This window comes from Populus alba, chromosome 6 (assembly GCF_005239225.2).
Source record: "Populus alba chromosome 6, ASM523922v2, whole genome shotgun sequence".
NCBI classification, from domain to species: Eukaryota; Viridiplantae; Streptophyta; class Magnoliopsida; order Malpighiales; family Salicaceae; genus Populus; species Populus alba.
The window spans coordinates 18166256-18181490 of NC_133289.1; the positions used below are offsets into that span (position 1 = coordinate 18166256).

The 15235-nt window shown below is 35.2% G+C and overlaps 1 protein-coding gene across 1 annotated transcript; it reads left to right on the forward strand.

Moving 5' to 3' along the window:
- The first annotated feature begins 11582 nt into the window (after positions 1-11582).
- LOC118043867 (large ribosomal subunit protein eL21z/eL21y) lies at positions 11583-13247 on the forward strand. The gene is made up of 2 exons (XM_035051966.2): positions 11583-11878; positions 12806-13247. Exons 1-2 carry the CDS (start codon positions 11642-11644, stop codon positions 13061-13063), a joined length of 495 nt encoding a protein of 164 aa, XP_034907857.1. The 5' UTR covers positions 11583-11641; the 3' UTR covers positions 13064-13247.
- The last annotated feature ends 1988 nt before the right edge of the window (positions 13248-15235 follow it).

Sequence of the window (15235 nt, forward strand, 5' to 3'; positions counted from 1 at the left end):
TTATTCTATAATATGCCCCCTCAAGCTGAGGGTGGGGGATCAACCCAAAGCTTGAATCAAAAAGCAGTAAAGGATGCAACAGGAAGCGGTTTAGTGAAGACATCGGCAAGTTGATCCCGAAAGAGAACAAAACGAATCTGAATTTCTTTCTTGGCAACACAGTCATGGACAAAGTGATAATCCACTTCAACATGCTTAGTACGAGCATGGAAGACAGGATTTGCTGAGAGATAGGTAGCACCAAGATTATCACACTAAATGGTAGGAGCAGAGACTGAGGGAACCTGGAAATCTGTTAACAAGTATTGAAGCCAAATGACTTCAACGGTACCATCAGCAAGGGCTTTATACTCCGCCTCAGTAGAGGAGTGAGCAACAGTGCGTTGCTTGCTGAATTTCCAAGAAATCGGCGTCTGACCAAAAAAGACAAGATAATTGCTCGTAGACTTGCGATCATCAATACTACCAGCCCAATCTGCATCTGTAAAGCCATGTAGAGCAAAAAAGGACCCTTGAGTGATATGGAAACCATAAGATGTCGTACCTTTAAGATAACGTAAAATACGTTTGACAGCGACCCAATGAGAATTTGTAGGAGCATGCATAAACTGACAGACTCTGTTAACAGCAAAGCATATATCTAGACGAGTGAATGTAAGATATTGAAGAGCACCCACGATTTGATGAAATCATGTAGGATCAGAGAATGAATGATTCGATAATAAAATGACTTTCAAAAGGGAGACTGGAGTATCAACTGGTTTGCAGGAAGTCATACCAGCGCGGGTGAGGATGTCAAGAATATATTTATGTTGACGCAGCATTAAACCCATACCGGTATACTGAACTTCAATACCTAGAAAGCAGTGAACATCACCTAAGTCACGAAGCTTGAACTCAGAGCTGAGTAACTGTATAAGGTGATGGAGCATAGCAGAGTTGATACCCGTGAGCAGAATATCATCAATATATACCAGGAGATAAAAGATATCAGTACCATCAGATAAGATAAACAGGGAGGTGTCAACCTTGGAAGCTTGGAAACCGATGGAGAGCAAAAAATCACTTAGACGAGTGTATCATGCTCTCGATGCCTGTTTCAAACCATACAATGATTTGTGCAATCTACACACATGAGATGGAAGAGAAGAGTCAACGAAACCTGGAGGTTGTTTCATGTAGACCTCTTCAGTAAGAACACCATTGATGTAAATCCCGAGAAAAAATAAATAAATAAATAAATCAAGGCTAGATTAAATTTAAAGGAAATAAACTAAACTAGAAAGAAGTGGGGGCAAAACAAATACACTTAAAGAAGATGGGGCCTAAATGCAAATAAAAATAATTATAGAGCATAAGTACTCCTTTTGTCACAAAAGAAAACAGATCTGGAGATAACGTAAAGAAAGAAAAGAGGGAGTTTTATGTTCATTTTTACAAACCATCCAAGATTAAGGGTTGTAGGTAAAATAAAACACTGGTGGGAAAGGGGTTAACAAGAAGAGAAGAGGGAAGGGCCGGCTGCCATTAAAAAGAAAAAAAAAAAGGATCAAAACTTTTATGTGTATCGGGTAAGGTATTCTAAACCTGTTTTTATGAGTCATTTCAAGTTGATTTTGAATTGATGCCTGGATGTTAAACTATAGATTTTAGTTCTTAGACTTAAATTGAAGAAAAAGTATGAGTTACTAAATTAAAGAACTTCTTGTGTTGTGTGTAAATGGAAAGGCTGACGAATATGGACAGTTTCATCTCTTGATTTTCAAGAGATTTCAGGTAGGAGGATGAAAGAATTAGGATCAGATTCCTTATAGAAATTGTAGTTTTGAATGTTGGCTAATAAATGAAATTGGTCTTGCTCAAATTGGAGTTATAGGACTCCCGTTATGGGTCACCAAATGAGACAGTAACAGTTCAGATAGTAACAGTTTAAAAAGTCTAGACAGTAACAGTTCAGACAGTAACAGTTCAAAAAGTCTAGACAGTAACAGTTCAAACAGTAACAGTTCAAAAAGTCTAGACAGTAACAGTTCAAACAGTAACAGTTCAGACAGTAACAGTTCAAACAGTAACAGTTCAAAAAGTCTAGACAGTAACAGTTCAAACAGTAACAGTTCAGACAGTAACAGTTCAAAAAGTCTAGACAGTAACAGTTCAGACAGTAACAGTTCAAAAATGTCTAGACAGTAACAGTTCAAACAGTAACAGTTCAAAAATGAGACAGTAACAGTTCAAAAATGAGACAGTAACAGTTCGGATTTTAAGTAGAAATAGTTCAAATATATGAATAAAGAAATGATGACTGAAAGAAAGACTTATTGGTTGTTGATATGTTTATAATAAAACATATCTGTGAGTGAGAAGAACTTATGGGATAAACCTGTGAATTTCAGGAGGGACCACAGGCGTGGGGCAACAACAACAGCAGTAGCAGGGGAGTACGAGTAGAGCTTCTATTTCAGGTAGGTGAATCGCACCTATACTTCCTAGTAAATTTACATGATTTATTTATATTACCAATGTGAAATGTGCATTTCTGAATGTATGGGTATTCAAGGTGAAAAGTTGTGTAAATTGCCAAATGATGAAATTATCATTGACAAAGGAAATATGAGAAGTGCGAATTGAGTCGTAAACTAGCATACATTTAGTGTATGTTAGGATCCCGGATAATGGGATCATCATGTAAGGACTAACATACATTTAGTGTATGTTAGGATCCCGGGTAAGGGGATCACCATGTATCGGCTAGCATACATTTAGTGTATGTTAGGATCCCGGGTAAGGAGATCGCCATAATTGGACTAGCATATATTTAGTGTATGTTAGGATCCCAGGAAAGGCGATCACCATGTATGGGCTAACATACATTTAGTGTATGTTAGGATCCCAGATAAGGGGATCACCTTGGAATGACTCATATGGAGTGATGGTGATAGTACCGGTGATATTGGTATCGGTAATGTGATAAGCAAAAAGAAAAAAATGATCATGTTCAATCTCTCATAGAGTCTATAATGAAGGTTGAAAGTGGTAGAGGGAACAATTAATAATAGTTGGACAAGGAAGGGCTTATAATAATAAAAAAAAGAAAACTAGAAGGGAGAGGCAAATGAACTATGAATACATGCTACTTTGTCAAATTGTTAGGTGTTCATGTTGTCATATTTATTGTAATATTCACCTTTCAATAATATGTATTTTGTTTCAGGATCATCCCATACACGACAAGAGTAGGTCCTAGCTTATGCTCCTTTCTTGTAATCTAGTTTCTAGGGAGTATACCCTTGTAGTTTGTAAATATGAAAATGTTTGTATAACTTAATTTGTATAATTAATGTTTAAACTAGACTGAATGAATGTGACCATGTAGTTCATGTAATCATGCTTATGCCGATGTAATTATACTTATTTATTTTTATCCATCCATAATGATATCTTGTTATATAATGCATGTCGTAAATATTGTGGTTGATAAAAGTGGGCATAAGTGTGGAAATTGAAAACCCATGATGATTGGGTCAGGAATTTAGTTAGGAGATGCGAACTATTAGAAATGTAAATAAATTCATGTCAATAACCTCGGACCTTCCGGTATCATGAACATATATGTATATATATATATATAAAAAAAAAATTATTGTGTTTTATTTCGATTGATATGAGATTGTCGTTTATCCCTAAAATGGGGGATGTTACAATTGAGGAAGGCATTATGAATATCAAGCTGATGAATCTTCCAATTTCGCGAAACCGCGATAGAGAAAACCAATCGGACAGTGGCCTGCTGAATAACTGGACTAAAGGTTTTAGAATAATCAATACCTTCCTGCTGGGTAAAACCTCTAGCAACAAGGCATGCTTTATAGCACTCAATACTACCATCAACATGACGTTTGATCCGATATACCCATCTACTGCCAATAACGTTCTTCGAAAGATAAAATGGAACCAAAGACCAAATGCGATTTTCGCGTAAAACGACAATCTCATCACACATAGCATTATGCCAAACTGCATACCAGTCAACATCAGAGAATCCAAAAGGCTTAGAAGAGGGAGAATACAATACCCGTGTAGAGGTAAAAGTAGTGGTAGTGGAAGCAACCAGATTAGCTGTCTTCGGCTGCCGCGATCTAAGAGTCATAGGATGTCTATTATGTGCTGGTGGAGACGCAGGGGAAGAAAGTTGTAGCGAGGAGACCTGTGGTAGCTGATAAGAAGAAAAATCAACCATAAGTTGCAGTCCAGCGGGAGAGGATGATAAAAAATAAGCCTCAAGCACAGGACTGTCAGCAGATGAGGGACTGAAAGTAAAGACTGAAGCTGGAGGAGTGCTGGCCAGGGAGGGCGAAGCAGAGGAGGGACTAGAAAGTACCCCAAGACTATGAGGAGAGGAGACCAATTGACGATCTGAACCTGCATCATAAGGGTTAGATAAACAAGAATGGGATGATGGTCAAGGGATGGGTGGAGGCTGTGGTCGGGTGGCTGTTTTGAGTGGCAAAGCGGAGTGTTGGGGACTATTTAGGTGGCTAGTGAAAGTGGGTGGCGGTGGGTGGTTTAGCAAATTTGCGAGGGTGACAGTAACGGGTGGGGTGGGGGTTGTGGTGTAGACCTTTGCAATCTCTTCAGAATTATCAAATGGAAACACATGTTCATAGAAGCGGACATGACGGGAAATATAAATACGGTGAGATGCAATGTCAAGATATCGATAACTAAGATGCGAGGAACTATAACCAAAAAACACACATGGAGAAGAACAAAAATCCAATTTATGATTATTATATGGATGCAGAAAAGGAAAACAGAGACACCTAAAGGTACGCAAAAAATGATAATCAGGAGACCGTTGAAATAAACAATCAAATGGAGAGCGATGGGCAAGAATTGGAGTAGGCATGTGATTTATAAGATAAATAGAGGTTTCAAAAGCATAATTCTAAAATTGAAAAGGTGCTTTATATTGCCCTAAAAGAGTAAGACCTGTTTTCACAATATGCTTATGACGACGCTCTACTGTTCCATTTTGTTCATGAGTGTGGGGAAAAATCAGATGATGATGAATACCAATGGTCTGAAAAAATATGGATAGTTTTTGGTACTCACCGCCCCAATCAGTTTGAACAGGTTTTATTTTTAATGAAAATTGACATTCGACTAGAGTTTGAAATTGATGAAAAACAAAGTAAACATCAGACTTAGCAACGAGAGGATAATACCATACATATTAAGTATAAGCATCAACAAAGATAACAAAATAACGATAGCCATTTGAAGGAAAAAGAGGAGTAGGGCCCTATACATCACTAAAAATTAATTCAAGTGGAGCAGAAGTTTTGTGACCCGTAGGTTCTAAAAACAAACGCGATGATTTTCCTAAAGGACAACTTTGACATTGAAAATTAAGACGTTTGTTGTTACAAATAATCTTATTTTTCAAGATTAGCAATTGAAAAACATGTGAAGTAGGATGACCTAGTCGACGATGCCATAAATCGGCAGAGGCAGAAGTGTAGGGAGACCAATAGGCTTGAGAAACTGACGTGACGGAAGATTTGGTCAGGGCATAGAGACCATCTTTACTCTGACTTGAGAGAAGGACATCATGGGTGTTGAAATCCTTGACATAAAACACACGAGGGTGAAATTCAAAATAAACATTATTATCAAGATAAAATTTCTGAATAGAGAGCAGAGGTTTCATGATTGTAGGAACATGAAGAACATTAGATAAGGTGAAAGAACGATGTGGTGTCTATATTTTTGTATAACCAAGATGAGATATAGGAAGGCCCTTACCATCACCAACATGCAAATTATCATTACCAAGATACGGTTCTGAAGCGGTCAAGGTGGCAAGATCAGGTGTGACATGTTGATTGGCATCGGTATCTGGAAACCAATCAACAGAACCAGTTGAGGAGAGATTGTGTTGCACCAGGTTGGCAGTAGGTTGTTGGCCATAACCTCGCTGCTGGAATTGAGGGCAATAGGGAGCTGTATGGCAGAAATTCTGACATAATTGGCAACGTGGATTCTTCCCCCTATTGCGCTGCTAATAGCCCTGCCTATTGTCACCGAAGAAGGAGTTTTAGAAGCTGCAGTGATCAGGTTTGAAGCCAGCAAATCGGTTGTCTCTGGTGTTGGACTGGTTGGAACGCCAGCCACCGTTGAAGCGGCCCCTGTTGCGGCCAGAATTGCCAAAAGTCTGGCGCTATGCAACAAGAGCAGAAGATAGAATGTTGGGTGTGGTCAGCAGAGGAGCATGTATGGCAGCAGAAGATTTATGAAGAAATTCATGTGTAAAGAGATGGCTATGAAGATCTGCATATGATAAAGGTTCAGCCTTGGTAATAAGACTGGTAACTAAGTCTTTAAACTCTCCCCAAAGACCACGAAACACATATAAATTGAAATCTTCAAGCGAAATTGGCCGACCAGCAGCGGCCAATTCATCAAATAAGGCCTTCGCTTTTTGCATAAATTGAGTTACTGATTCATCACCCTGTCGAAGATCCTGAAGAGAGCCGTGAAATTGCATAATACGAGAGTTGGAGGTGGAAGCGAGAGCTTGCTCAAGAGTTCCCCAAGCTGAACAAGAACTTTGATAGCCAACAACAAGATGCAAAATTTCCATAGATAAAGAGGAAAGAAGAGCACTTAGAATGAGTTGGTCTTGTTGTTTCTAGGTTTGAAAAAGCAGATTTACCTGAAGAGAGATACCATCATGAGCAAGAACATGTGCTAATAGAGATGTGTTGGAGCCATCAACAAAACCAAAAACTCCTTGGCCTAGGAGATAAGGCAGCATCTGCATACGCCAATATAAATAGTTAGTGTTTGTTAATTTGAGGGAGATGACTTGATGAGTGTGAGAAAGGGAGATAATGCTTGCGGCAGTAGAGGTAGCGGAGGCAACAGACATGGGCTGCAAGAGGAGGCGTTCACCAGCCATGGTAGAGGAGAATCCAGGAGGTGACGCAACAGAGCAAAACAGAGGAGGTGCTGCAAGAGAAAAGGGCTGCACTATCGGAGAAGAAGAAAGCTAGACTATTGGTGCTGCAAAATTTGAAGATGTATGTGGCAGTTGTTCCATTGAAAAAGGGAGGCTGGGAGAAAAGTAGGTTTAATTTATTTTAGGGTTTTATGGCTCTGATATCAAGTTGAGAATAATGAAATGTGTTGGGTTGTGCCCTAGCCAACTTTCCTATTTATATAGAGGCAGCAGAACACTGCAGTAACTGTAATGATTACAACATCCTATATTAGAATCCTATTCTGATAGATACATGAGTAACTATAATGATTACAACATCCTATATTAGAATCCTATTCTATAATATAAACAAATATAAATATGAATGTATGACTTAATTACTTAGTTGGAAGGGACATATATTCTTTTATAGTATACTCTAGATTTGGGGGCTCGTAGCCACAAGCCAGAATAACTTTTTTTATTAGTTAACAAAATATGTTCGAGTGATTCAAACATATTTTAATGAAGTAAAAAAAAAGATGTTCGGGGCATAATTTAATCAAATAATAAAATGACATATAACAAGATATAAAAAGAAAAAAGAATGGTTACCAAAATGAAAACGCGATAAATATAAGATTCCATCCAATAAAATGAAAAACAAAACTGAAAAAAAAAAAAAAAAAAAAAAAAAAAAAAAAGAGAGAGACTTAAGCCAACCTAAGTGATTGAGCCAAATATGCAAGTTAAGCCATAAGACCACGATAAGCCAATAGGAAGAAAATAAAAATAAAAAATTTTAAGTTCATTTCCAAACAAATATAACATATAAGAAACAAATTGGAAAGAAAAAAGACCAAAAAAAAAAACACACAAGCAAATCAAGTGAGTCAACCAAACCCTGCAACTCTAATCATGCAAATGAGATAACTCGAAAGAAAATAAATCAAAAAAATATTACGAAGCTTAATTTTAAAACAACTTAATGCTGAAGGCTAGAATATTGTAACAAATATTCAATTTAAAAAAAATCATAAAATCAACTCGAGCCATCCCAGACAAACCCGTCAAACCCACAATCTAAAAGATGGGATCGGGATAAACAAATAGAAGAGATATTGACAAAAATCACGAGGCCCTGTATTAAAAAAACTCCAATCTTAAAGAATGGAACTGAAAAAGAAAATCAATTCTCAACCAATGTAATTTTTAATAAGGTAGTTTTATATGTAGTGTCCTTGTTGGTTGCAAAAATGACAAATGATTTTGTGTGCGCCTGAACTCAAGTTTTTAATGAAATTAGGTTTTGTTTGAGGTTACTTATATGGATCATATCCCAACCAACTTTTGTCGTTTTTAACATCGAAGTAGTTTTTGAACTTGTTTCTTTCCTCAATGAATTTAAATACAATTGTTTCAAGATATTTGATTTTAGACTTTAAGTCAGTATTTTCTTTTTTGAAGTTCTACAAGCTTTTTTTTTTTTTAGACACTATATAATTAGGTATATGCATTGAATCTCGTACTAGCTTCTCTTTTTTCTTTTCTTTTTTTATAGAACTACAAGTTTTTCTCTTAAGTTGTCATTTTCATTTAAAATGGAATAATTATTAGTTTTTAACTCATTATTTAGTTCAACCAAACTTTCATTTTTTTTAACAGTTTTAGTTCTTAATTTAAGGAAGTGATCTATTTACTAAGAATGATATTTTTCTTTAAACATTTCTTAAATTTCTTTTGTAAAACAGAATATAAATCATATGTTTCATCATCATCCTTCTCCTATTCTTCTTATTCTTCACAATCGTTTTTAGCCATGAGACATTTATTTCCATTTTCTCTAAAATTCTCTTTATCTTTGTCTAAATCATCATCATCATCATCATCACTCCATATCCCTGCCATCATGACATTTTTTCTTGTTTTATTGGAGAATTTTCTTAAGTTTAATGCTTGCCCTTTTCTAACACTTGTCCACAAATTCCAATGCCATGCCCAGTATTTCAACTACAGCATAATAAACTTTAAATTAGCTCGGAAATACTTAAATGGAATTGACCTAACTTGAGATATCTTCATCCATTCACCTTACAAAGAAGCTGCAATATTCTCCGACTACAATCTTTATCGACAACTGAACGACATTCCTTTGTAACCATATGAATAGAAAGTTTAAACCATGAACAGCTAGCTAGAGCATGTAAACAAAGAATTAATTCAAAGCTCACAAACTAACCTCATTAACCAAAAAACTTAAACAAAAAAAAAAAAGGTTTTATTATACTTCTCTCACAAAATACTATTCATTATAATAGCATTATTATTATTATTATTATTATTATTATTAGTAGTAGTAGTAGTAGTAGGTTTATCGAGTATTATGCCTCATTATTTATTTCAATTTATCTTTTATAAAATTATCATAGTCTCATAATTTGAACTGCATATGTTTAACAGGTTAGTTTACTCATTTGATTTAAGTTTGTTCTTCTTTTTCTAATTGATATTTTTTTTTTTTATCTTTTAACTTTGGGTTGATTAAGAATTAGATTACATAATTTATTTCAGTTTTTTTATGAGGTTATTTACATCTTATAACTCAAGTTACGGGTTTGATGGGTTAACCTAGGTTAATTAGAGTTGTTTTTTTTTTTTGTATCTCTTTTAATTGATTTTTCAATTTCAACTCCTTTCAATATTAGATTTATTAGGGATTTAACTTCATAATTTTTTTTTAATTTACTTTTAATAAAATTATTTCAGTTTTATTACTTATATCATGAATTTACCAAGTTAAATTAATCAGTCAACTATGAGATCATAAAATAAAAGTTTAAGAAGAAAAATAAACAGTGCATATAGCATTAGATAACCATTATACAAGATCGGACATTAAAAGTTTAACACATTTTCTTTTCCCTTCACATGATTTTTAAGATTCATCACAAATACCATCATAACATAACTTTTATTACAATGTAAAATGTGAAAACCCACGGATGCATCTTCAAAATTTCTCCTAAAAAACCAAACAAATAGCCCCTCTCTGCTCGCCATGAAAGGTTAGCAATAGAGTTTCAAACTCATCCCCATGATTTTGTATTTTAGAATCTGCTAAAAACTCAATCTTTTTTGGTCTATTTATTTGTGTGGTTGTTTCTATGTTTAAAACAACCATAGTAACTCAATCATATGGTAATGTTCCAATAACATATTTATACTAGTGGGGCCTACCATTAATTGTGGCACAACCATAAGTTTACAAGAAGCAGCAAAGAGCTACTTCTTGCACTGGGAAAACTCATGAACAGTGGAGTCATTCATGGTTTTTTTTCCTGAACAGTGGAGCATGTCTCCATTGTTCATGGGTTTTTTCCATGACATGCTCCACTGTTCCGGCCAGACCAGTTCGATTTAAAGCTAAAAATACATTGAAATGGGTCTAACCTAACAAAATAAAATAAAAAAAAATTTAATTGTGTTTTTATTCAAAAAACTTGTGTTAAAAAGAATATTTTATATAAAATATTATTTATTTTATGATATAATAGTAATAGTTAAATTTACAATATTTAAATTAAAAATCATCAATATTAATATATATTTTTTAAAATTATTTTATAACCTTAATTTTAAAAGCATTCTTAACCAAACACATTAAATTACTTTTTGTTCAACCTTAATTTCAACCACAGTTTTAACTAAATATATATTTTTCCAAACCAACCTCAACTAAAAATACTTTTTATAAATATTTTTTTTTAAATTATAACCAAAATCACAATAGCTATTACAACACCAAACACACGCAAAATTCCCTGAGAAATAGCATCCTGCACTGATATTGTTGCTGCATTCTTGTTGGGATCAAGGCACCAAACCTTGTCCTTTCCTGTAATTGGCATCAAACACTTAAATACTAGAGTTACAAAACCTAGTATTTTATCACACGTATTAAAAAAATCAAATTAAAATTAACTATATTTAATTTAGTGGATCAACCATTAACTTTTTAAATCCATTAAAATTCTATTTAATTAAAAAAAAAAAATTGAAATTGCTTTAATTTTTCTTTAAAAAATACAAAAACAAATGCTATTTTAGATTATCTAAATTTATTCAAGTTAACCTATTTTCAATCTTAAATGGAGTTATGATAAATCACGTTTCATAATTTTGGTTTTTTCAATAATAAACACTAGGGAAGTATCTATTTTAATTTCATTTACAAAAGAAAATTATAGAACACACTATTTTTTTAATATATTATTGATATTGAGTTATAAACCGTTTTATCTCATCAAACTCAACACACATGTTCGTAGATTAAAACACTTATATTTTTTTAAAAGATTTAAGTTTTAAAAATTTTAAAATTACTGAAAATTTATATAATTATTAATTTAAAAATTCATAAAATTAATTAAAATATATACAAACTGATTATCAATGTCAATCTAAAAAAAAAAAAACACTCATTTTTTTGCATTAGAACAACTCAATCACAAACCTTAAACCAGATACAGGCCCAAAAAACCCAATACCCGCAAACACAAGCCATAGTCCAAAACCACCTATAAATCCCCATCTAGGGTTTTAATTCCTTCCTTGCACCCAACCTCCGCCAGCCCCCTCTCTCAGAAACACAAACACAAAATGCCGGCTGGTCACGGTCTCCGGTCTCGCACAAGAGATCTCTTTGCTCGTCCCTTCAGAAAGAAGGGTTACATTCCATTGACAACCTACCTCAGAACCTACAAGATTGGAGACAATGTAGACATCAAGGTTAACGGAGCTGTCCACAAGGGTATGCCTCACAAGTTCTACCATGGACGTACTGGACGTGTCTGGAATGTCACCAAACGCGCCATCGGCGTCGAGATCAACAAGCAGGTATATTAATCTCCTTCACTGTATCTTAGGGTTTTTGGTAAGACTTTTATAGTGCACTTTATGTGTTTGATCATTTGTTTGTTTGAAAATGATAGGCTTTTACTTATAGGCTCGATATTTATAGACAGTTTGCTTCGTGGTTAACATGGGTTTCTTTTTTATATCTAAAAGAAGCTGTGAGGGTATCTATTTGTGATTTTGTTTTTGTTATTGATGAATTTGAGGTTTCGTCTTGTAAGTTTTTTTTTTTTTTTTTTTTTTTACTTTGTTTGAAGATTTGAGCTTATTTTCATAACCAGTAATTTTAAAGCTGAAATAACTAGCTGGGCTGGTTTTACTTTTTTGGTTTGATTACTGGTTAGACATCTTTGCTTGTCTTTAGCTTATGAACTGTTTAATTTAGCCATTTTGTTGAGATTGAGGTAACCAACCTACCACGCCCGCCATACTTGGACTATGTTCTTTCTCTTCCCTGTCCGTGAAGGTGGATCAAATAAGGGTCCAAACCAAGCTCACGTCTCCTTCATTGTCATTGGTCCTTTCTTTCGTCGTGGTCCCTTTTTTATTAAATCTTTTCTTTTGATTTGTTTCTGCTGAATATTCAAAGGAGCCCCTGTATCATTGGTTGCATGTCATAGGTGTTCTCTTTTTAGCTTGAACTGTAGATGGCCTTATTTAAGTATTCATGGAAAACGAGCGTGAAGATTATATCTTTGTTTGATAGGTTATTACTGAACTTCCATCTGACATTATTACACACCATTGCTCAGCGTGGACTCATATTTTGTGCTTTGCATATCACCGGATTGACCTGCCTGTTTGTTTCCGAGATGGTCGCTTGTGTTGTTTTAGTGATTGATGTTTTTTACTGTTTACTATAATTTGAGCAATGGAGGGCATCCATGTTAATCCCTTTCATTTTTACAGGTGGGTAACAGGATCATCAGGAAGAGGATCCATGTAAGAGTGGAGCATTTGCTTCCCTCAAGGTGCACTGAGGAATTTCGTCTCAGGAAGAAGAAGAATGATCAACTGAAGGCTGAGGCTAAGGCCAGAGGTGAGGTTATCAGCACAAAGAGGCAGCCACAGGGTCCCAAACCTGGTTTCATGGTGGAAGGTGCGACATTGGAAACTGTTACTCCCATTCCATATGATGTTGTTAATGATCTCAAGGGCGGTTACTAGGTCGCCTACCAACTTTTTGTCATGCAGTTTGGTTTGTGTCTCCAATTTTTGTGGACTGGGGCGAGTCATTGGTATTTTCAGTTTCTGTTTACATTTCACTGTTAGAGATCAGCAAGATTATAAAATACTTGTGGGAATTTGGAATTCATTTAAAGTAGCTTTCGAATTAAATGTTTTCGCTGCACTTTTGCGTTTCATTTTCCTGCTCGTTAGGGTGGCTTATTTTGAAGAAGCATCAGTTGCCTTCTCAAAATATTCCTGAAAATTTAAATATTGAATGTTTACCAGTTAAGCCACCCACTTTTTTCTTTGCCTTCGCGACATCAACTTGTTATTTTACTGTTGAAAGCTGATAGGCAAGTTCTTGGCATACTGAAGTTGCCCCGAATAAACGCAGGGTTTCATGGGGCAGCAAATTTAAAGTCTTAAACTGACGGGTCAAGGATTTTAGTTTCTAAGCTCTGCTTTCCGCTTATGCGTTAATGTATTATTAATGTTTACAGCTAGTTTTTCGACCATGCATTTGCTCTTTGCTTTGTTTTCTTCTTTTTTGGCCTTCACCACGCGTTGGGTCTTGGTGGCAACTACTTTTCATGTATCTCGCAAAACTGGATAGAGGAAAGGCATTTGGTTTTTTAGAAAAACATCTGTTTACCAACATTTTCGTTTTTAAGCTGGCTAAATTCCAGTAGTAGTTTGTGCCAATAAATAGAAATTCATTTGCGAAAAAATTATCCATATCAAAGTAAATCTACGAGTTAGAAATTAGGAATGCATGGAATTGTTACATAATAAGCAGCAGTCAGCGAGCTAATTGTAGTTCTTTTGACACATCTCTGTATCCGTGGCACGCTTGCCTCTGTTGTTATTTGTTGTCATCTCCCTGGAAAAGATTAAAAAAGACAGTCTCTTCAAAGAAAAGAATATGTACTTTTACAGCAAGCCTGTCACGAGCACTACAGAAGTGACTTGGGGATCTAAGACAAATTATCCTCTCGCAGAAAATATTCACTAGCTAGTGATTTGAAATGATTTGAACCCTTTATTCATGTTGAAAGAATCTTACCATACAATCAAGACATAAGCTTGAGGACCCCCTCTCTTCCAACCAAGAACAAGCTCAGTCTACAAAATCAAGCTGAAGCTGAACGATGAGGATATACTATGCACTCTTCTCTCTTCTGCTCCTGCTAGTCTCAGGTTATTCTCTTATCACCCTACAAATAATTAATCATTTCACATATGTTCTACCATTACCTTGTGTGTGAGTTTGGCAGATTACCAATTAAAGCAGAAATAGATGATAAAATCAATAAATCATGTTAAAATGCCATAAAGTCGTAAACTGCTGGGCCTCTGGCATTTGGGAGGTTAGGCATTCATGCTTCTTTGTTCCACTCAATTTTTTTCTTTTCATATTGCCAGCTGCGTTTAGCCATGCCAGGGCAATCCATGGGGCCAATGCGGTGAGGATTCCGGAGCACACGTGCCACAAGCTGCTAAGCATGAACAGATGTGACTTGCAGAAGTGTAACCAAGAGTGTTCCAAGGAACCTCTAGGGGTAGGAGTGTGTAGGAATGCCAACTGTTCTTGCACATATTATTGCAAGCAACCTCCACTGTAATGCATTCCCATACTGCCGGAGTTTGTATTCAGGCACGTACATAATACAAATTTAGATTTAGGGCATCGTCATGATGGCATAACATGAGTCTTCACTCATATGTAAAGGAATGCAGTATTTTGTGGCGACACGTTTTTTGATTTTGCTCTTCCTATCATTCACTGCCATCTACAGGTGTTGTCTTGCACAAAGAATTAATAACAACGCTAAATAATTTATTGTGACCTTGATTTTTATTTTCTTTTTCATATTAAATTTGACTCAACCTCCAGCAGAGCACGTGACAATGAACTAAATTTCAACTAAAAATTCTGGATGCAAACTTTTATTGGGAGGAAATGGCTCTATTTGTCTGTACAAAATGGAGCAATTATCTAATTTGAATTTATATCTTTAATTTTGTCAAACTAATTTCTGAGTAAAGCAATTTTTTTTTAATGTCATTTTATTTTATTTTTTCATCCAAACTTATATAAGATTACCTAATTTGCACGAGATTGATATCGATATCAAAAAATACCCCTTACTTTAAATGAGACAAGTAGCT

Excerpts from the sequence above, each read along its gene's own strand:
- LOC118043867 (XM_035051966.2), top strand. The coding sequence starts at position 11,642 with ATGCCGGCTGGTCACGGTCTCCGGTCTCGCACAAGAGATCTCTTTGCT. Across the intron at positions 11,879-12,805 it reads GCGTCGAGATCAACAAGCAG|GTGGGTAACAGGATCATCAG; the intron begins GTATATTAATCT and ends TCATTTTTACAG.